Raw genomic sequence first — 23,119 nt, forward strand, 5'->3', positions numbered from 1 at the left:
TGGGTCACAGCAATGCCAGATCCTTTAACCCACTGAATGAGGCCAGGGATTGAAGCCACATCTTCATGGATACTAACTGGGTTCGTTACTGCTGAGCCACAATGGGAACTCCCAGTTTTTACTCTTTCAATTAAAATTTTTTTAAACTATAGTTTATAATGTTGTGTCAACTTCTACTGCACAGCAGAGCAACCCAGTCAGACACGTACACACATTCCCTTTCTTATATCATCTTGAATCACAGCGTTCCCGTCGTGGCGCAGAGGAAACAAATCCATCTAGCAACCTTGAGGTGGCGGGTTCAATCCCTGGCCTCGCTCAGTGGGTTAAGGATCCGACGTTGCCGTGAGCTGTGGTGTAGGTCGCAGACGTGGCTTGGATCTGGCGTGGCTGTGGCTCTGGTGTAGGCTGGCAGCAACAGCTCTGATCAGACCCCTAGCCTGGGAACCTCCATATGATAAGGGTGCAGCCCTAAAATAGACAAAAAAAAAAAAAAGTTTTCCATCATGTTCTATCCCAAGAGATTGGATATAGTTCCCTGTGCTGTACAGCAGGACCTCATTGCTTATCCATTCGAAACATAATAGTTTGCATCTACTATCCCCAAATTCTAGGGTATGCTTTAGACCCACTGCTTCCCGAGAATCCCCAGCTTACACACAGCCTGCTACTTTGATCGCTTCCATACTGCCCGAGAATTCTATCTATGCCCACCCTAGAAAACCTTATATCCAAATTGGACCACGTGAGAAGGAATTCTACGACCCACAGATCCTCCTCCTGTTCTAGCTCAATCTGTTTCTCCAGCCTCCACCCCATAATCGAATTCAGCCTGCATCCCATAATCTAATTCAAACCCAACACTGCTTGTCCATGACCATGACAACTCCCAGGGCTAGCAGCAGACGCTGGGCAGCTGCCTGTGGCCTTGACAACGGAGATGGGCTCACTGCGGGCGTGAACCTGGCCATGTGCGAAACAAGAAGGGGCGTGTTCAGCCTGTGAGGCGGAGAGGGAGGCTGCAGGAAGCTAAGGAAAGAAGCGGGCTTTGAAACATCGATCATCCGAGACACAGAGACACCAGGCACACGCTGAGAATAAATACGAGCATTTATTTGGCACCAGATGGCGATACAAAATCCTGGCAGTGGGAGGTGGAAAGGTCCTATCACCCCGAGACTTCCGTATGACACCGCGCCGAGGGCAGGGCTTGGCCGCGAGTCCCCGCACCGCCTGGCTCACAGAACAAGTTTTCACTGAGCGCCTGAACTACGAGAGGCCGAGCACTGGGCCCGGCACACGGGAGAGTGGGGGGAGCTGCCTCACACGTGACTTCTGTCTTCCGGAGCTAATAACACCAGTGGATAAAACCAAACGCGGGGAAACAGAGTACATATACTTCGCTGTGTATTCTGGCAAAAGGGAAATTTTGCCAAAAAGTAGGATTCTAGCTAGGGTTGCTTCCTTCCTGCCTTCCACAAACAGGTACTAAAGACCTACAATAAACTGAAGACCCTGTGCCAGGCACTGGGTACATAGTAGTGAACAAAAGAGACAAGCTTTCTGCCCTCATGGAGCTTACAGCTCAGCAAGGGGAACAGAAATGAGCAAGGGAAGCAGGCAAATGTATGATTTTAAGTTGTGTTAAGTGCAACGAGGAGATTAAACAGAGCACAGCAATAAGCCCTGGAGAAGATTATTTAGAGAGAGACTGGCCTGGGAAGGCCTCCGCAAGAAGGTGGCATTTAAGCTCAGACTCAAAGATTTGAGACGCCACCTGAGCCAAGAGCCCTGAGGAACGGAGCTCAGCAGACCCTCCAAGAGTGTGTGACGGTCTAGGGCAGGAAAGGGCTCCGAACGTCTGAGAAGCTGAGGATGCTGTTGGCTGTGGCTTGCTGGGAAATCAGCACTTAGAGCCCCAAGGGGCAGGTGGGGACCCTGCAGGCCAAAGGAAGGAGTTTGGATTTTATTCCAGGTGCAACAAGAAACCAAAGGGTTCCCAGAAGGGGAGTAACAAGATCAGATTTATATTTAACAACCCAAACCCAAACCTGTCCCATAGAGATCAGACTGAAGTGGGCAAGAACAAAACAGAAGGCCTTAGGGCGTTCTCGACGTGGCTCAGCAGAAACGAATATGACTAGTATCCAGGAGAATGCACACTTGATTCCGGGCCTCACTCAGTGGGTTAAGGATCCGGTGTTGCCGTGAGCTGTGGCGTAGGCCGCAGACATGGCTCAGATTCTGCACTGCTGTGGCTGTAGTGTAGGCTGGCAGCTGTAGCTCCCATTCGACCCCTAGCCTGGAAACTTCCATATGCTGCAGGTGTGGCCCTAAAAAGGCAAAAACAAAAACACACCAAAACCCCCCCAAAACAAACAAACCAAAAAACAGAAGGCCTTAAAGAACATCAAAGTTTCATACAAGCACAGATAAAGATGGCTTCCAGGGGTAAAGAGAGAGCACACAGCAGTACAGCAACGGCCTCTTTGAAATGCAGTCAATGGCAATGGGAAAAGAGGCCACATAAAGTCACAAGGAGATTTAATACTGAAGCAGAAAGAGGGAACAAGGTACATCACATCCTTGAGCAGCCAAATGACCCAATGAAGCAGTATTTTAGACAGATTTGGTGGCAGCAATAAACGGGATGAGATGCCATAAAGGTAGAGAAACAGGAAGCAGGGAGATAACAACTAGATACTTTTATAGACAGGGATGTTCCATAGGAAGAAAAACAAAGATAAGGAGACAGATCCCAAGTATGAGCACACACAGAGCTCTTAGCTGCCCCCTGCTGACTCTCTGCAAGGCTCGCTGCAGGAACAAAGCTCAGAGAAAGAACCAATGCGAAGATCTTTGAAACGTCCGTGGGCAAAGACGGACCAGTAACAGAGACGAGGACCCAGACCCTGACCTCTGCGGAAAGGCTGGGGTCCATGAGCCCAGAGGAGCCGAGGGTGGAGGTGAGAAGAGTGTCCTTCCACACGGGTGACCTTCTGGAAATGAGGGTGAGGGCCACACACACAGCAGCCGTGTGTGCCCAGTCCCGCTTGGCCTCTTGAAGGCAAATGAACAATGTCTACATTAAATCAGGACACCTTCCAAACTCCCGCTCTGGGGCAAACAGGGCTGGGATACGAAAACAAAGACGGGAGAGGACTCTGAGCCACTGCAGCTCATGTAATAAGAGCAATGATCAAACCGCTTCCTACAAAAGCCCTCGGGGCAGAAACTGCACACAAACACTGCGGACACCCACACGCCCTCTCCCCATAAACACCATTTCTTAAAGCTCCTTTGCCAGGCTTCTCGGCGGCAACCAAACACTCCTGGCAAAGAGTCCAGCCAGAGCTGGCTCTGCAGGGAGAGTGCGTCGCTCAGGAAGGGCTGGCCTGCAGGCCCTTCTCAAAGGCGGCGAGCCTGGGAGACTCCCAGTCCCTGAGGGCGAGGAACAGAAACCGTGCATCCTGCAGAGACGAGGCTGTCTCACGCCTCCCACGGCCCAGCGGCCTCCACGTGGCATCACGCGGGAGGCTGTCCCGGGAAGAGATAGAGGCGGCGGCACAGGGTGCTGCAGTACTCGGACATCTCCTTGCAGCGGTGGAACTCGGTGCCGGGCGCGTAGCCTTCACGCTCCTTGATGAGCGCGTTCACCTGGACAGGCCGAAACCAGAGGCCAAGGGCTGAGAGTCGGTGAGACTGGCAGAAGAGGACCACGAACAGCAGCGCAAGGAGTTCCCGTTGTGGCGCAGTGGAAACGAGCCCAACTAGTATCCATGAGGATGCGGGTTCCAGTCCTGGCCTTGCTCCGTGGGTGAAGGGTCTGGTGTCGGCGTGAGCTGTGGTGTAGGTCGCAGACGAGGCTTGGATCTGGCATTGCTGTGGCTCCAATCTGATCCCTAGCCTGGGAACTTCCATATGCTGCGGGTGTGGCCCTAAAAAGCAAAAAAAAAAAAAAACAAACCAAACCAAACCAAAGCTCCCCCCAAAAAAACCAGTGCAGGGGACGAGGGAGGCGGAACACTTACCCTCACCAGCATGTCAGCCACGTGCATGTCGCAGGCCCGCTCGGAGAACACCTGGGTGAGGGCCTCGATGTACCAGGAGCCCCGCTTGGTGTTGCGCATGGCAGCGGTCCCTGCACGCAGGACAGCAGGGGGCGCGATGAGAGCCACAGGACACCCTCACGCTGGACGGCCCCAACTCGACCTCCATGGCACCTGTACCACCCCCACTCGGAGGCCTGGGGACAGAGCGGGTGGCTCTTTCGGACCTCACAATACCTCTGAGGCAGGCGTAGCCGCAGATCATGTCTGAGCGAGTGGGCAGCCGCATCTTCAGCAGCTCCTCTTTGCCAGCGTCGCTCTCCTCACACTCGGGGGACCGGGCATGGTTCTTTCCATCTTGCTGGTCGACCCCGCGATCTGTTTCATCTGTAGAAAGACAGACAGAGTGGACAAAGGTGTCATTTCCTCCCATCTCTCTTGGGCCCACCAGGGGCAAGGCCAAGTTCCCTACGATCGTGACTGGGAAGAGCCATTTCCAGCTGTTGCCTCCAACCTATGGCTGATGAATTAAAACAAAACAAAACCATTACTCCCGTTCCTCTGCCAGCTCGCATCCACCAGGTAGAGGGCGCCCACGACAGGCCAGGCACTGTGCTCAAGAGTGTGCACAAATACGTGGTCTGAGCTTTGTCCACTCTGTGTAAGACAGGGAAAGTGCTCAATTAAATGCTCCTGGCAAACGGAATTAAAAGCCACCTGTGTCCATGATTCACTTGTTCAATTATCAATATACCTGGAAGTCAAAGTGCTTCTTACTGCAATTACAATAAAACATCGATACATTTCGTTTTGTTATAAAAAAAGAAAAACAAGTTAATAAACCAACAATATGATTACATGTATGCTATATAAAAACTGCAACCTCAAATCTATGTATGAATGAACAAATTTATAAAACTTAGGCATGACAGCTGTTTAGAGGGTGGTTTTGGCATTTTTATTTTTTTTTGGCTGCACCTGTGGCCAGGGATCAAGCCTGAGCCACAGCAGTGACAATGCCAGATCTTTAACTCACTAAGCCATCGGGGAATTTCATAGTTTTCCCTTTCTTTCTCTCTTTTTTGGCTGCTCCTATGTCATAGGGAAGTTCCTGGGTGACAATGTGAAAAAGTTCCAGCAGTGACAATGCCTGATCCATAACCGGCTGAGCCACCAGGAATCTCCTGGTTTTGGCATTTTTAAATCACTTATCACTGGTTTATTAGTTTCATAAGCGGCAGGTGTGCAAGGTTTAAGAGACATTTAAAAGAGTAGAAATTTAAAATTGGGATATTTTGACTGTTTTCTTCTACACAATGGAAAGAGAACATGATTATTCAATAGATTCTCAACATACCCTAGCAAATACCCAACCAAACCTTGATACGGGCCTTATCCACCCTAAGATGTATTCTTTTTCTGATGCTATTGTTTTTATTTTGGGGGTGGTTGGGGTGCTGCTGGTAGGAAAGAGAGACAGGGAGGACACACGGCTTGTCATGCCAAAGGCAGAAGGCTGTGTATACTTTTTACACCAACTCCTGCTCCGTGTGATGTTCAAGAGAGCCTAAGAGGGACATGAAGCCTGAAGAGCTGAGCAGGAAAAAGACCAAGATTCACTGAGCCAATAAAAATGTATTGAGCAACTGCCAGGTGCCAGGCGGTGCTTTTGTTTTAAGCCCTAGCAGTACAGGGAAGAAGCCCCAGCCCTCATGGAGCTCCCACTCCAGGCTGTGAGCCAGTCAGCTGGGGTGGGGCAGTCCTTTTGGCAGGCCTCAACTGTATTAACTGAATACAGCAGAAGACAGGTGAGCTCAAACTTTCAAAGGAAGAGCTGGCTACCAGTCATCCTTTAAAGGATTTAACTTTCTTTTGGGTCTTTTAGTGCCACACCTGTGGCCTATGGAAGTTCCCAGGCCAGGGGATGAATCGGAGCTGCTGCAGCCGGCCTACACCACAGCCATGATCTATGCTGCCGTTTGCGGCAACGCCGGACACTTAACCCACTGAGCAAGGACAGGGATCAAACCCCTGTCCTCACGGATACTAGTCAGGTTCTTAACCTGCTGAGCCACAAAGGGAACTCCTGAAGCTTTGTAGAGAGAAAATTGAGACTATCCCAGAAGAGAGCATTTTCCCATATCCAGATCTAGTATCTGTGTATAATCTCTGAACAATGTAGAAAATGATCACCAACACGTTTATTCCGTTTTCTTCTGCTAGTGATACTTCCTAAAGGAACGGGCCCCGCGGAAGGCATCCCTCAAGAGAAAGGAGAGTCCTCTTTTGCCTTTGTGCCTCAGCTCCATTAATACACAAATGTTATTGGTTCTTTCTTCACAATACCCCAATATCTGTTTTCTATATTCTTGCTATGCTTTTTAGGCAGATTGATTTCCACCCACTCATTCAATATTTATTAAGTGCGACTATCAAGCAGTGCTCTGGACCCGGGGATACAGCTGGTGAATAAAAGTTCCTGCCTACACCTAACTCTCCCTGCCATGGCACTGCTCCCTGCCATGGTAATCGCCCCGAAAAAACACAAAAAAACTTCATCCCATTATTTCTTACTTACGCTCCCAAGAGCTCTGTACTATTATCTGTCAAAGTCCAAAATCTCAGCTGCGACTAAAGGATTATGACCAGCTCAAGGATCTACTTCATGTGGTAAGCCCCATCTCACTACATCCTGCTACAGACACTCAGTGTTTAAATGAGATCTGGGTACGTTTCTGGCTCAGCATCCTTTTTTGGGGGGGGTGGGGGAGATACCCTTTTAATCTTGGTGTGCTTGTCATACTGCACTCCCTTTTACCCCTGAAAGGCTCCACCTGCTACTCCACATCTATGTCACACACACAAAAATTATTACCATGTTTAGGCAAAGTGACCTTTAAATCAAACTGTAAGCCCCTTAAAGGCACGGACCATGTTATAACAGTTAGAGCTGGCATTTTCCAGGAGTTTACTGTGAGCCAGACACTGCGCTATGGAAGCCCTTCGTATGTCCCATTTCCCTCAGTTATCACAACCTCCTGGCCTTACGAAGACAGTCAGATGATTATCTACGTTTTTTGTTTTTTTTCTTTTTTTGTCTTTTTGCCTTTTCTAGGGCTGCTCCTGCGGCATATGGAGGTTCCCAGGCTAGGGTCTAATCGGAGCTGTAGCCACCAGCCTACGCCAGAGCCACAGCAAGGCTGGATCCCGGCCGCGTTTGTGACCTACACCACAGCTCACGGCAACGCGGGATCCTTAACCCACTGAGCGAGGCCAGGGATCGAACCCACAACCTCATGGTTCCTAGTCAGATTCGTTAACCACTGCGCCACAACGGGAACTCCTATCCACATTTTATACCGAGGAAACTAAGGTGGAGGCATAGCAAGTAATGTCTCTAACATGACCTAAGAAGTAAGTGCTGGAGGCAGATTCTGACTCCAGAGTTAGAGCTTTTGATTATTCCTGTTTTCCTCCCAGATGAGGACCAGGCCCGCCTGTCCTCTGAGCCTACATGGAGACCTGGCCCTTCAAGGGGCAAAAGAGACCACGTGCAGGAAAGAAGAGGGATGGACGCAGCTCACGGAAGAGCACGAGCCGAAGGCTGACGGGGGGCTTCTGCGCTGCCATCCTGCCTGACCCGTGAGTGGCAGGGAAGAGAGGAAGCGGGGGTGCAGTGCAGGTGAGAAGTAAGAGGAGAGAGTAGAAACGAGGAAGGCGGAGAAAGAAGAAGAGCCAGAGCAGCAAGTGAGAGAGCCAGGAAGCAGAGACAGAAAAGCCTGAACTGGAACGAGTGCCCCGAAAAAGCCACCTCAGGGTAAATATGCAGGAAAAAGGAAGCGTTCTCAGCAAAGAAGGCCAAGATGCCGAGAGCATCCTGAGGCCAGGCCATGGCGGTGCACAGAGAGCTGACCAACCTGAGAGCCACGGGCTGCCCAAGTCCCAGCACACCCCATGCATCGGGAGACACTTACAGAGCAAGAGAGGCGGTGGCAGCAGTGAACAGAAGGAGGTGCCCAAGGGATCCAATAGCACCTGAGAGGAGCAAACAGCAAAGTGAGAGCTGGTGGGAGGCTGCCCGGGAGCCACCACCCAGGTGCTGGTCAGCCAGGGCACTCACCTCCACGGCAGGCCTGGATGAAGAACATTTTCGGTTTGTTCTGCAGGCTTGGGCAGTTGGCATTGTCGAAGAGCTGAAACACCTCCTGCAGCTGCCGCAAAGAAGTAAAGAAGAAGGGAGGTTGGTGAGCGGGGCCTCCCGAGTCCTACACACACAACAGCAGCCATCACTGGCAGGACGGGCAGGCGGGAGGCGCCGCCACCCAGCTTGACAGCTGCCGCCCACAGGACTGCACACACCTGAAGCAGCTTGCCATCCACGCCGTACACGCCGCCCTCCACGCCATGGGAGAGGAGCGCCACTATGCAGGAGTCGGTGACACGGTGAGTGGGTAACTGGGCAAAATCCTGGAGTTTCTCTTGCATCTCCTAGAAAAAGACACCTTTTAGTGCTATTCACTCCGGCCGGCAGCAACAGAAGCTTTTCTTTGGAGCCTGAAACCCCAAGCTGTGAAAAGATAAACTGTGCCTTCTATATTCCTCTGGCCAAAGAAAGCTGTGGACGCCCCAGAAAACTGCATGACTTCAGACCAAACTCTGAAGGTATTTTATAATTCACAGATTCACTGAGATATGTTAAGAGCTCCTGCATTAAAAGAAATTACTGACGAAGCTAATGATGCATGCGCTAGTTGACGGCCACTCTCCACTCAACCAGCGCCTTCTTCAAAGCATGTGCCCTTGGAGTTCCCATCGTGGCTCAGTGGTTAACGAATCCGACTAGGAACCATGAGGTTGTGGGTTCGATCCCTGGCCTTGCTCAGTGGGTTAAGGATCTGGTGTTGCCATGAGCTGTAGTGTAGGTTGCAGACGCGGCTTGGATCCAGCCTTGCTGTGGCTCTGGTGTAGGCTGGTGGCTACAGCTCCGATTCGACCCCTGGCCTGGGGACCTCCACATGCTGCAGGTGTGGCCCTAGAAAAGGCAAAAAAGTATGGGCCCTGCGTGTCAATGGGACAAAGAGGACCATCAGGCGAACTGTGCATGCAGTAGGTAACACAGCTACGAGGAAACAGCTGCAAGAACTGCTCTGTGACAAGGGCTGACAGGTTCATGAGCAGAGAGCGGCAGTGCTTCTATGCTGTTTTCGGCCCGAGAATTTAAGTTCCTAGCAACAGGGACCATGCCTGTAAAACCACTTTGTCCATGGAAGAGCAGACTCTATGGACGATTCTCTACAGTGTCACCAGGGGATCCATGGGCTCGTAAACTGAAACACATCATTTGGCCCCTCAAGGCTCCAATACCCGTTTTGTAGGAAGACAATGAAGCATAAATCTAATGAACAGACTACAAAACAGACCCAAGGACATAGAGAACAGATTTGTGGCTGCCAAGGTGCCTGGAGGTGGCGGGAGAGTGGGATGGACTGGGGTTTGGGGTTGGTAGATGCAAACCATTACATTTAGAATGGATAAGCTATGAGGTCCTCCCGTATACAGCACAAGGACTATATCCAGTCTCTTGGGAGAGAGCATCATGGAAGATAATATAAGAAAAAGAATATATATATATGTATGTGTATGACTGGGTCACCATGCTGTATAGTAGAAATTGCCTCAACACTGGTAAATCAACCATACCCTAATAAAAAATAAATCTGATTTAAAAAAAAAACCCAGGGAGTTCCCGACGTGGCGCAGTGGTTAACGAATCCGACTAGGAACCATGAGGTTGCGGGTTCGGTCCCTGCCCTTGCTCAGTGGGTTAGCGATCCGGCGTTGCCGTGAGCTGTGGTGTAGGTTGCAGACGCGGCTCGGATCCTGCGTTGCTGTGGCTCTGGCGTAGGCCGGTCGCTACAGCTCCGATTCAACCCCTAGCCTGGGAACCTCCATATGCCGCGGGAGCGGCCGAAGAAGTAGCAACAACAACAACAAAAAAGACAAAAAAAAAAAAAAAAAAAAAAAAAAAAAAAAAACAACAAAAAAACCCAGCAGATCTCCAAGTTTGTGAAGATTAAATGAGATATTGCATAGAAAGCACTGTGTCCATCCGGCACAGGGTGCAGAGACCTGCCATTATAATGTGCCTGTCTAATGAAGGGCATCGATGCTATTTTTTCAAAGAAACCTTGAAGTCCAACTTAAAGAATCTTTTTAATCTTGCTCTAGACTGCCCTATATATAAATACACACATGCATACATGTGCGTATATATAGTCCTTTTAGGAATGCACTCATGACACACAGAAGTTCCCAGGCTATGGGTCAAATCGGAGCTGCAGCGGCTGGCCTACACCACAGCCATAGCCAGGCCAGATCCAAGCCGCCTCTGCAACCTATACCACAGCTCACAGCAACACGGGATTCTTAACCCACTAAGCAAGGCCAGGGATCAAACGCAAGTCCTCATGGATACTAGTCGGGTTCATTACCGCTGAGCCATAACGGGAACTTCCAAGACTGCCACAGACAAATAACACTCTGCCTTAAGCATGTGGTCCATCCTATAGCGAGTTATACCATAGCTAACGGTTTAACAGTATGATACCAACTGTTAAACCTGTGTCTCCCTCTGCACCTCAGGATATCTCAATCCTCTCTATCCGAGATGAACAGAGAGAAAACAAGTTCGTTTTATCAGGAATTTGCATAAAATATAACGAAGAATATGCTATCTAGGCACAACAGTTGGAGCAGGCATAGACTGTACCGTTACCACACACAGCCTCCAATACATCGCACATCTGTATGGCACACACTGCACTGCTTCCCCAGCTGTGGTCCATCAGCATCACCTGGGACCTTGCAAAAATGGCAAAGTCTTGGGCCTCAGCAAACTGTGTTTTCACAAGCCCACTAGGTGATTCCGATGTGCTGAAGTTGGAGAACTATTTATCTATTTGCTTGGAAGACTTCTGTTTGCAGATAATTGAGACTTAATAAAACAGACTGGAAAGTCTGCAACTTCACTGGGAATGGAGAAATCGGTCGTGTTCAAAGAGTATGTATGTATATTTTCTGGGCAAACTGAAACCAAACATAATACTGGAGAACTTAAGGTAACAAAAGATACCCAAAATAGATTCACTTTAAGAATATATAATCTCGGAGTTCCCATCGTGGCGCAGTGGTTAACGAATCCGACTAGGATAGGAACCATGAGGTTTCGGGTTTGATCCCTGGCCTTTCTTAGTGGGTTAAGGATCCCGCGTTGCTTTGAGCTGTGGTGTAGGTCACAGACGTGGCTCAGATCCCGAGTTGCTGTGGCTCTGGTGTAGGCTGGTGGCTACAGCTCTAATTCGACCCCTAGCCTGAGAACCTTGCGGCCCAAGAAAAGGCAAAAAAAAAAAAAAAAGAATATATAATCTCAAGAGAATATACAAGTATGACTGATCCCCTGGAATTGACGATAATAGAATTTAACACGTAATAATTGAAGCTAATTTTGCTCCAAGAAAAGGAATAAAAATATAAGCTTGGCACCTACTCATGAGCATTTTGAATTTAGGTCAGATTATTAAGTCAGTAAACAGAAGACAACAAAGCCCAAATTAAGAACACACAGACTTTGAATTTAATAAGCCTAAACCATTCAATAAATGGGGGTTAGTCACTGGAGGAATTTTCCAAGTAGTGCAGCTTAGAATAGGATTTGAGATCTATTTTTGATAAAATTATAGGACTTCTATCACCAGCAGGCCTCTTAACGCTTGTAAGTGTTAAGGGAAAACAGGAGAAGAGAGTAACCTGCGAACCCCCTGAAATTACACCTGAAATTTTACAGGCAGCTGCACTTTCCAGAGATTCTCCATGTTCTTGGTTCTGTCTCTTTGCTCGCCACATGATTACATAGAAGACTTGAGCCTCTTGAGATGGTCTCTCAGCAGGAGAGTGTTCTGTGCAGGTGCCCAGTGTACCAAGCGGGGACAGATGCCCAGTGTACTACTGTAACTGCCTGGTTTTCCCTGCATCTGGGAGTTTGGCCACTGTCACAGACTGATTCTGCCACGTCTTCTAAGGACCGGGACACATGGAGGGCTGATCCGAAGCCTTTCATTCTTTCTCAAAGATCATCCTCACTCATTAAAGTCTTTTTCCTACACAAGTAATACCCGAATTTACATCTTGGGTTCTGACTTCCTCTGAGGCCCTCACTTCCTAGCTTTTCCCAGCTTCTTCCCTAGGCAGCCATTCAATCACTTACAGTACAATCCTGCCATTATACTATTTTCCACCTATCTTCTTTTTTAGTACTATTTTCAGTAACTGTTTATTTTTATTGAAGCGTAGTTGGTTCACCGTGCTAAGCACAGGTGTACAGCAGTGATTGTTTTTAACACATGAATAAGCACATATTCTTTTATGTTAGTTTATGTATACACATACACACTTTTCACATTATTTTCCATTAAAGGTTATTACAAGATATTGAATAGAGTTCCCTGTGCTATACAGTAAGTCCTCGCTGCTTATCTATTTTATATCTAGTAGGATGTGTCTGTTAATCCCAAACCCCACCCCCCGCCCTCCTTCACTGCTCCTTTGTTAAGTACAAGTTTGTTTTCTATGTCTGTGAATCTACTTGTCTTTTTTTTTTTGGCTGTGCCAGTAGCTTGTGGAAATTCCTGGGCCAAGGACTGAACCCGTACCACAACAGGGATCCCAGCTGTTGTAATGACAATGCTGGATCCTTAACCCACCTGCATAAAAGAACTTCTATTTCTAGGGTTTTTTAATTAAGCTCATTCGTAGCTTTTTTTTAAGATTCCACATATAAATGATATCATAAGATGTTTGTCTTTCTCTGTCTGACTTCACTTAGTATGACCTCTATGTTACTGCTAAAGGCATCATTTCACTCTTTTATGGCTGAACAGTTCTCCGCGTATATTCAGATCTCTGTCCATTCATCTACTGGTGGACACTTACCCCCTTCCAAGTCTTGGCTCTTATAAATAGTGCCACTCTGAATGGTGGGGTGCATACATCTTTCCGAATGATGGTTTTCTCTGCATATACCACACTCGTTTCCTTTTTGTCCACTGGCCAATCCAGGCCCCCGTGCCATGTCACACTGGCATGATAAAATTAACTCCAAACTGGATGCCCTGCCACTGGTCTCTACTCGGTTCTTGACAATACTGTCACACAAGTCTTCCTGAATCATCACTGTGAATGCATCACCTTTCTGTTCCAAAACTACTTATGAAGCCCTCATGCCAAAACAAGGAGGTCCAAGTCCCCTGGGAAGACATTCAAGGGCCGGGGACTCTGTCCCCGTTAACGTCCATCTCATTTTTGGCACTCCTTTGCCCCAGACATCGGTTTACCCCCAAGAGCCCCAACACCACACGCGTTTCTAATCTACATGCTGTTCCCCTTATGCTGGACCCACCGAGGGCGGCTTCGGCCTCACATTCCCCACTTATCCTTCTGACCGTATCTACCCAAGTGGTTGCTTCCTTCCCTTACCGACTGTGGAAGACGCTGTCCCTCATCTCACGTGGTCCTCAGGAACATGAGGGGATGTGCTTCTTTTTTTTTTGCTGATGCCAAGACTCCCTCAACTACCTGAGGTCCCCCAAACTCACGGTCCACATTTAGAAAAAATCTCTGCTGGCTAACACAGTTCTCCCTCTGTTAGAGGGTGCTCAGAACTGAACTCTACTGCAGTTCAAGTTACAGGAACAGCGTAACCAGAGAATGAGAACCTAACAGGTCCTTGGAGCTGCATCAGGTTTAGGGTAAGTGGGAATGAGATTTATCAAGTAGGCTCAGAGGCCCTTCAAATCTACTGAATGTCTCTGAAAATGAGCAGCACGTAGCTGACTGGGTGACTAAGGAAGTATCTTTAACTATCAAGCACATAAATTCCCCTATCAACCGCACAAAATCTGGGAAACCACTACATAACATTCTTACTGAAAAGAATGACTAGACCAAAACTTCTAAAGAACTGTAAATAGCAATCATTTTGTTCAGTGACCTTCTAACAGGACTCCCTCTTCGGGCACTGCAGCCGTTCCACCTTACTCCCTCATGCCCAGCACAACTCTCAGGAAAGCACATAGCCTATGTGAATACTTGACAACGAAAAAGGCTGTTCCAGCCATGGTGGGTGTAGCCCTTTCCGTGGACTATGACTGGGAGGCTGGCAACAGCACGGTAAAGGCAGCATTCAGGTACCTACCAGTGAAATCGGCCTTCACAAAAGTTTAGCAAATACATATTTACTCTCACAAAAGACAGCTGAGAAATAACAATGCAGAAGACAAAGAGAGACCCCCCCCCCACACACACACACACTTCAACAGATCAAAGAGCATTTCACAGACACCTTCATTTCACCACGGACATTCCCGACGGCAAGCCCAGGAGAAAGTACTATTGTTCTGGAATCAAAATAAAGAATTAGAGGAGTTCCTGTTGTGGCTCAGTGGTTAATGAACCCCACTAGCATCCATGAGGACGCGGGTTCGATCCCTGGCCTCGCTCAGTGGGTTAAGGATCCGACGTTGCCGTGAGCTGTGGTGTAGGTCGAAGAGGCAGCTCGGATCCCAAGTTGCTGTGGCTCTGGCGTAGGCCAGCAGCTACAGCTCCAAATGGACCCCTAGCCTCGGAACCTCCGTATGCCAGGATGCAGACAAAAAAAATACAGAATTAGTGTGAATCTTACCAATGGACTATTTTTGGATTTCAAAACAAATACCTAAAGGTAACAAAGTCAGTGGTACAGCTGGTAACTGAGGTTAACAGGAACTAACCCATGATGAAAATGCCTATGACCTGTAGTCACCTACCCTAAGATCTGTCTTGTGGCTACACCAGTGACAAGTGAAACTCCCACCATAAAACGGTAAAGACCATTCCAGCAAACTTTCATTTGCAAGGATCTGATCTGCCAAAGTCACCCTGAGAACAAGAACTAGACTTCTAAGTAGCAATTACCAGAAGTAAATGTTCTGTGCAGTCCTGGCGTATGAAGACCTTTTCTCTTGTCTTTTTTGTTTTTACGGCCGCACCCATGGCCTATGGAGGTTCCCAGGCTAGGGGGTGAATCAGGGCTGGAGCTGCCACGTACGCCGCAGCCACAGCCACGTCACATCCGAACTTCATCTGTGACCTACACCACACCTCACGGCCACGCCGGATCCTTCACCCACCGAGTAGGGCCAGGGATCAAACCTGCATCTTCATGGATCCTAGTCGGGTTCATTACCACTGAGCCACAGCTGGAACTCCTGAATACCTTTTCTGAGTTGGTCAGGTGCATGTCAGTGTCCCCAGCTCTGAGCGACTGGGAATCAAGTTGCTGAGCTGGCAGAGGTGAGCACCTGACCCTGGACCATCCTGACTCAGGGAGCACAGCCACCCTGCGAGGGCAACACCGAAGCCACTGGCTGCACCTAATTCTTCCTTCCCTTTTTTAACTTCATACTAGATGGCAAGGTGAGAGGCAGGCCATACCAAGTGCAAGGAAAGAAGAGAAAACAAGGCCAGCAAGGCCAAGCCCAGCAGGCAGGGGAGTGCCGATGTCTCTGGCCCCCAAGAGCCGCCCAGCTCTCTAATGAGCACACGTCCACATGTCCTGCCTCAGGTACCTGCGCAGTCTGGTCAAGCAGGACATGAACTTGGTAGCCCAAGAGCTTGAAGAGGGCCACTAGAGTGCTGTGGTCCACATCGCCTCCAGAGCGGAATTCCAGGTCCTTCTCGCCAGTGAAGTGCACATTGCTCAGCACCAGCGCCAGCCCGCGGGGCCGAGACTGCAACCTATAGGCCTGGGGAGGGAAGGCCGATTAGACCGCGAGCTTCCTGAGCCCAGAAACGCCACCTCCCCAACACACGGGACACTTCAGGAAAAACGAGGACACAGCATTCTCCGACTCAACCCCACCAGGTCAAAACAATAAATGCCCACCGAAGACATTCAAGCAGCAATGGTGTTCTGACTCATACCGCGGGAAGCAAACGGCCACACAAACTAAGTTCAGACGCCCAGAAAGGTAGCTCACGTCCCAGCTCTCTTCCTCCTGCCACGTCCCAAGACTCACCAGCTGGTAGTGTGTCTGATAGAACTCAGGAGTGCAGGGCTTCACCTGGAGGCAGGGAGGACCGTCTCCGTCGTCTAGGGAGCGTTCCCCCACATCTGCAGCAAAGAGAGCCGAAACACTCACACGCAATCTATGCACCGAGCCGAGGACTTCACTTGTAATAATCGCTGGCCTTGCTCACTCCGAGGCTGTATGATCTACGAGGGCAAAGGCCCTGCTTACTCGTGCTCATCTCTGGATGCTCCATACCTCGCTTGCGAGTAGCAGTTGGTGCTCACCCCACTGAGTGACTGCATGGGGCATCTGCCAAAAGCCTTTTTCTAATCACTAGACTATTCGATCAGCAGGCAAGACGCTCAGGCGTCGTCTTGCCTCGCTGTGAGATAACTCAGCTCTCTAGAGGAGACAGGCTAACAACGTGCAAGAGTTTCCTACCTGTGCACGTTGCCAATTATCATTAAAAAATCATCCGTGACGGTAGGAAAATAGGCCCAATCAATACCCCATCTAAACCTCCCGCTGGTCCCCGACAAATTCGCTGAGGGAACTGTTCCCAACATGCTCGAAAATAGGTACTCCCCTGGGGCAAAGTCAGATACCAGCCAAAAACACAAAGTCAACCCGGGGGATCAATTCGGTGCCATTGATTCTCACCTGCAGAGAGGCGGGGCTGCTTGTGGGGGGGACAGGACTCACGCACCGGGAAAGGGAGACTCAAGTTGTAGTCGCAGCTCAGCTGTAAGAAATTAGGACCACCACGCCGGGCCTCAGGGAGCTGGTCCAGCCCCCGTCAAACAGAAACCTAACCCCGCCCACCAACCCTGGCTCAAAAGTGCCCCCTGCCCCCCACCTGCTGCCCCAACAACCCTTCCCAACACAGCCCATGTCTCACCACGTGTCTAGGACTCCATACTGGTGGGTGTGCATGCTGAAGACCAGACAGGGTTTCAAGCAACAGCTCCTCCAGGTGATCCTGCTTGGTTTCCCTCAAGGCCACACAGAAGGCGTCAAAAGCCTGCGGGCCCCTCTTGGGCAGCAGGTTCAGAAGTTCCACATTCTGGCTGAAACTGCCCACCTTGGCCTATGGTACAAAAATAAAAAATGAAACCACACTGACTTACCTAGCAGTATATATATACATTTCTTTGCCTTTTTTAGGGCCACAGCGGCAGCATGTAGAGGTTCCCAGGCTAGGGGTCGAATTGGAGCTACAGCTGCCAGCCTATGCCACAGCCACAGCAATGCCAGATCTGAGCTAATGTCTTAGACCTACACCACAGCTCACGGCAACGCCGGATCCTTGACCCACTGAGCAAGGCCAGGGATCGAACCCGCATCCTCATGAATACTAGCTGGATTCGTTTCTGCTGCGCCTCAATGGGAACTCCTCTAGCAGGCATCCTATCTCTCCAGATAGACTTCCTGATAATGTCATCATCCATCTCAGAGGTTCCTCTTATGGGAAAAATATGAACGTGTGACGTCCTTCCCATGATTTCTGAGTTGTATGTCCATTTCAGTGCTCTAGGGTAGAAGCGTGACTTCACTTCCTCAGTAAGGCTCATCTTCTTCACACTTTCTCACGCTCCGGTCCTATGCCTACAACTGATGTAGGTACACGTGGCTTTTCTCTTTTGCTCTCAGGTACCTGAATGTGCTCCCTCATTTCCAAGGTGATAATGTCCTTCTCCAGGAGGTGTTCTAACAGTTCGCTCAGCAGCAGCTGTTTGGCCAGGACCACTCGGTTCTTTTTTAGAGCTTCCTGATGGTCAGGATGCATGCCACACACCCCCAACATCCTGTAGACAAAGAGGAGACAGAACGACTCTCAAGTACAGGATTTGGTACAGAAATGGGGGTGGGGGGGCAAGAAGTGTGGGTAGGAAAAAGACATAAAGAACAAGACTTAGGAGTTCCCGTCGTGGCGCAGTGGTTAACGAATCCGACTAGGAACCATGAGGTTGCGGGTTCGGTCCCTGCCCTTGCTCAGTGGGTTAACGATCCGGCATTGCCGTGAGCTGTGGTGTAGGTTGCAGACGCGGATCGGATCCCGCGTTGCTGTGGCTCTGGTGTAGGCTGGTGGCTACAGCTCCGATTCGACCCCTAGCCTGGGAACCTCCATATGCCGCGGGAGCGGCCCAAGAAATAGCAAAAAAAAAAAAACAAGACTTATAATAACCAAGATCGGATATGTTTTATTGAAGCTGGTTAAAAATCAAAGAAATATTAAGCAGGGAGTTCCCGTTTGGCTCAGCAGTAACAAAACCGACCGGGATCCATGAGGACACGGGTTCGATCCCTGGGCTCACTTAGTGGGTTAAGGATCTAGGGCTGCCGTGAGCTGTGGTGTAGGCTGCAGATGCAGCTCCGATTAGACCCCTGGCCTGGGAACTTCCATATGCCGTGGGTACAGCCCTAGAAAAGACAACAAAAGAAAAAAGTAAACTGTAAGTTCCAGTGACAAAATGATGTTAGAAATGACCAGAATCTGGAGTTCCCGTCGTGGCTCAGTGGTTAACGAATCCGACTAGGAACCATGAGGTTGCGGGTTTGATCCCTGGCCTTGTTCAGTGGGTTAAGGATCTGACGTTGCCATGAGCTGTGGTGTAGGTTGCAGACATGGCTCAGATCCTGCGTGGCTGTGGCTGTGGTGTAGGCCAGTGGCTACCACTCTGATTCAACCCTTAGCCTGGGAACCTCCATATGCCGCGGGAGCAGCCCAAGAAATGGCAAAAAGAAAAAGAAATGACCAGAATCCATAAAGAACTAAGTAAAAAGTCTGACAGTCATGTCTGAAACTGCATTTTAATTTCACGTTCTCCGTTCTATTGTAATACTCGTTTACACCAAACCTTTAGTAAAAACCTGCTACAACAACACACTCTAAAGATATCAAAAACCTCACTTATGAATCATCTTAGGCGTTCCCATCGTGGCTCAGCAATAATGAACCCGACAAGTATCCAAGAGGACATGGGTTCGATCCCTGGCCTCACTCAGTGGTACAGGAGCTGGCATTGTGTACAGGCTGCAGCGGAGGCTTGGATCCCATGTTGCTGTGGCTGTGCACTGGCCTGCAGTTGCAGCTCTGATGTGACCCCAAGCCTAGGAATTTCCATATGCCGTGCGTGTGGCCCTCAAAAGACAAAAAAAAAAAATCACCTTAGAACACACGAAAGCAGTAACAATGAGACAAGTGTGAACTCTGGTTAAAAATAAGTGTTGAAAGGTCAACTGTAAGATGACATCACAACTGGATACTAGGTCTTTCCTCAGGATACAGACAATGCAGGGTAAGTTTCCTCAGTTTTTCCTCCCTAAAGTCCCAGGAGCATTTTCTCCTTACAACTTTCTCCTCCCCCGGTTGCCAGGACACCACTGTCTTCAGTTCCCCTCTCTGCCTTCTAGGTCATTTCCTTCACAGGACCTCTGGCCTGCCCTCACATGCTGCTCTTCCTTTAGGATCCCCCCTCAAAAAGCCTCTCCCTATTCAATCTCATCCATACTCACCATTCACGCACTGACTCTCAGTTCTTAACTCTAAATTCTCAACTTAAACTTCCAATCAGTAACCCAAGAGATTTAATCTGAAGTATTATCCATTCTCCACACACCTTCTCCTTCCTGTATTGCACGTTCTGGGGAGAGTCTCAAATGTGGACGTTCCACAAATAACCACAATTACCTAGAACTTTAGGACTGATCTGGAAAGGGAGGAGGTGGTGCAGAATCACAGGGGAGATTCTTGAGTCTTGATTCTGTGTCCTTCTGCAGGCTCTGCACCCAAAGTCCTCAATCAACTTGGGTCTGAACCAGGAAACATTAAAATATGTTATCCTGGAAAATGTGTGTCATGAAATGATAAAACTAGAGCACTGGCGGAGACACACTTGGAGCCTCGGGCACCTCCCGGTCTCAAAGCACTCAAACTCCAAAAGCTGTGCTGAATGCCCTGCACATCAGGCCATTACAGTCAACACAATACGGGTCATGATATATTCCATCCCAAACAAATGCACATCAGGCAGGATTCCGAGGTCTGCAGGTTTAAGTTTAGTTCCTCATAAAGGAGTTGAAAACCTCATAAGGGGAAAGAAAGAATGACGGAGCTTTAAGAGAAGCCACGATCTGGCAGGAATGGAAAGATCTTACCTTGTTCAGACGCCCGGGTAGAAGAAAAAGAGAGTCAAGGCCAGAAGACCCACCCGCCCGCGCGCCCCCGGGGGCCCTGCCCCGCCTCCCACCCTAGGCAGGAAGAGCGGACGCCGCTTTTCCAGGGGTTTAGATCGGGGGGCGCCAGGGCCACACGCCAGAGGCCCGAGCTCCCGTCCCTGGGTCCAACCAACGACCCCGGGGATCCTCCCTCACTCACCTGCGACCCCGATCAGCGGCCATCAGCCCCTTCTGCTGGAGGGCAGGTCCGGAGGCCGCGCTCGGCGCCGCCATTCCCCGCTTTTCCCGCGCACCGTCCGCGACCCAAACAAACCGCGAGCCTTCGCGTCCTCCGCATCCCTCCCCCGTCCGCCCGCGCGCTAGGCGCCTGCGCACTACTTCTCCTAGCTGCACCCCCGCGCCGGCCGGCGGGGCCGTCGGCGGGGCGCGCGCAGGCGCAGAGCCCTCGAGTTGAAGCGCCGTCCAATGGGGTGAGAGCGCCCTCTTCGGAAGGGGAAGGACGGAGCCGCCCCGCCCAGCGTGGGCACCCCATTGGCCGTGGGTTCCCGCGGAAATCACGCTCCCGCCCCAGCACCGCCCGCCGGGCCACACCCGCCTATTGCAAGAACTCGGTGGACATGGGTGTGGCCGGACTTTTCACTCCATCGAGTTTAATTGCTGGGACCCGGGTAAGGAAGACGTGGAGAGCGCTAGGAGGCGCTGTAGACAGGTCCCCGCGCCCGAAGATGACCGACTGAGTAGGGCGCGCGGGTCAGTGCCGGTGGAGCGGCTCCCAGGGGCTAAAACCTACAGCACAGGTGCAGCACAGGAGTCCAGAAAGACAGATATGCTTTTTGAATCTGGGGAAGCAGGGCAGGGGGCCTGGGGCAAAACCCTGGCGGTTAGAGCGCAAGGGTGAGGCTGAAGCGAGTAGAGTGTTTCATAATAGATGATTCAAAAAAGATCCTTACAGGGAGTTCCCCTTGCGGCTCAGGGGCAACAACCCTACTACTATCCATGAGGATGCGGGTTTAATCCCTGGCCTCGCTCAGTGGGTTAAGGATCCCGTGTTGCTGGGAGCTGTGGTGTAGACCTGCAGCTACAGCTGTAACTCACAACCTGGGAACTTCCATATATCACAGGTGTGGCCCTGAAAAGACAAAATAATAATAATAATAATAATAATAAAAGAGGGCCTTAGATACTCCACCACCCCAGCCAAGAAGCTCATGTTTTACATTTTATTTTATTTAGGGCTGCCAGGAATATAGAAGTTCCCAGGCTTGGAGTTGAATCAGAGCTACAGCTGCCTGTCTACGCCACAGCCACAGCAATGCCAGATCCCAGCCACATCTGTGACCTACACCACAGCTCACAGAAATATGGGATAACCTGGCTTCTGTTGCCTTGTATTGAAAACACATGGGCTTTCATGTTGGGGGGGAGGGTGTATTGCTGGCTGAGAATGCTGAACCCTTACCAGTTGATGTAGGTCCCCACAACTTTGGGTCTTTGGGGAAAGAATTTGGCAAAGAGACTGAGGGTAATGAGGCAAGTAAGTATTTGAAGAGAGATGAGAAAGAAGGTGCAGGGAGCACTGGCAGGCTGGGGGACCCGGATGGGGGTGGAGGGAGAAAAAAGACTGACAGAGCAAGATAGGAAGCGAGAGACACATGCTTTGGAGATCCTTTAAGTCACTTGTAGGGGGACAGTCCTTCCGGGCTTCCTCTGGCCTGTCATCTTGCTTTGTCTGGCTTTTGCCTGACTTGGGGCCCTGCCCTCAGGGTGGATTTTAGCACAAGGGTCTTTGGGAAGTTGACCGGATGTACTGTGGTCTGGTGCCCCTCCTTTCTCTGTCCCTGGGGAACCATTCTGCCAGTGTGTAGTTTCGGAGAAAATGAGAAATAGATGGTCTCTATCTTTTATCCAAGTAGGAGCTTTTATCTTGAAGTTATCTATCCACAGGGAACAGATTACATTTGCTCAACCTGGGACCCTGCTTCAAATCCCCCCTGAGAGATGTGAACCGCAGTACATCTTTATTGGGAAGATGAAGGGCTATGGTCTATCTTCAGTAGCTTCTTCAGGTGGCAGGGGGCTCGCAGACCCTACATAACTGGGGCATAGAACTCTCGCCCTGTCTTGTCAAGGGATCCCAGGGTGACTTTTCGCTGTTATTCAGACAGGATCTGTTTTATGGTGTGGCTGGGTTCCCTACATCACTATTATCCTCTTAGGAAAACTGTTGTAATCTGAAAGAGGCAAATTTAACAGGCAGATTAAAAAGTCGAGGCCAAAGGTCAATAAAAGAATTATTGTAACTGGAGGCTCAAGCAGTGGTAAGAACCAGGTTATGTTTGGTAATATTTGTTATTATAGTTCAGATAGTTAGTGCTTGGATTACACTGTCCAAAGGAATAGAACCACTTGGCATGGATATGTGTGTATATATATCTCTCTTCTTCTGTCAGTCCAGTTTACGGATGTAAATTTTAACAGACCCAGTTAGAAGTAGTTGGTGGAGTGACAACCTGAACATTTATAGACAAAAATAATTTCTCATTTCTTTTTAGCATATAAGTGTGAAACCCAGTTTAGGCCGCACTTCCAGGAGACTTGTAGTCAGATAGCCAGTGGTGTAGGTTTTAAAGCTTGACGTGGTATTAACACATAAACAACAGGAACGATTCTTCATTATACACATTGTCTCCTCTTTCTGTTCATGTACAAGAGGAGACCTTGAAAATGTAAAGTTGCAGCTGCCAGCTGATGCTGCTTTGAGAATGGCTGGCAGCATCAAGTCTGACA

General features: G+C 49.6%; 1 protein-coding gene across 2 annotated transcripts; it reads right to left on the reverse strand.

Moving 5' to 3' along the window:
* CASP2 (caspase 2) lies at positions 1,093 to 20,749 on the reverse strand. Of its 2 annotated transcripts, XR_002340222.1 has the most exons (12): positions 20,532 to 20,718; positions 17,808 to 17,958; positions 17,052 to 17,240; positions 16,814 to 16,895; positions 16,160 to 16,254; positions 15,710 to 15,886; positions 8,409 to 8,537; positions 8,170 to 8,260; positions 8,024 to 8,084; positions 4,287 to 4,436; positions 4,032 to 4,141; positions 1,093 to 3,657 (listed from the first exon to the last, which is right to left on the reverse strand). XR_002340222.1 is itself a non-coding variant. In XM_005657720.3 (11 exons), exons 1-11 carry the CDS (start codon positions 20,603 to 20,605, stop codon positions 3,526 to 3,528), a joined length of 1,380 nt encoding a protein of 459 aa, XP_005657777.1. In that variant the 5' UTR covers positions 20,606 to 20,749; the 3' UTR covers positions 1,093 to 3,525. The 2 variants fall into 2 exon arrangements, 1 of the variants encoding a protein (XP_005657777.1); XM_005657720.3 differs by lacking the exon at positions 8,024 to 8,084 and having other exon boundaries at positions 20,532 to 20,749.

This window comes from Sus scrofa, chromosome 18 (genome assembly GCF_000003025.6).
Source record: "Sus scrofa isolate TJ Tabasco breed Duroc chromosome 18, Sscrofa11.1, whole genome shotgun sequence".
In the NCBI taxonomy this organism is placed as follows: domain Eukaryota; kingdom Metazoa; phylum Chordata; class Mammalia; order Artiodactyla; family Suidae; genus Sus; species Sus scrofa.

What these genes read in the sequence shown, in the direction of transcription:
- CASP2 (XM_005657720.3), bottom strand. Translation starts at nt 20,605, where the DNA reads ATGGCGGCGCCGAGCGCGGCCTCCGGACCTGCCCTCCAGCAGAAGGGG. An exon ending in GCAGCCCCGCCTCTCTGCAG is followed by an intron (nt 16,255 to 16,813) that starts GTGAGAATCAAT and finishes TCTTTGCTGCAG; the next exon opens with ATGTGGGGGAACGCTCCCTA. An exon ending in CGGCTACGCCTGCCTCAGAG is followed by an intron (nt 4,142 to 4,286) that starts GTATTGTGAGGT and finishes TCCTGCGTGCAG; the next exon opens with GGACCGCTGCCATGCGCAAC.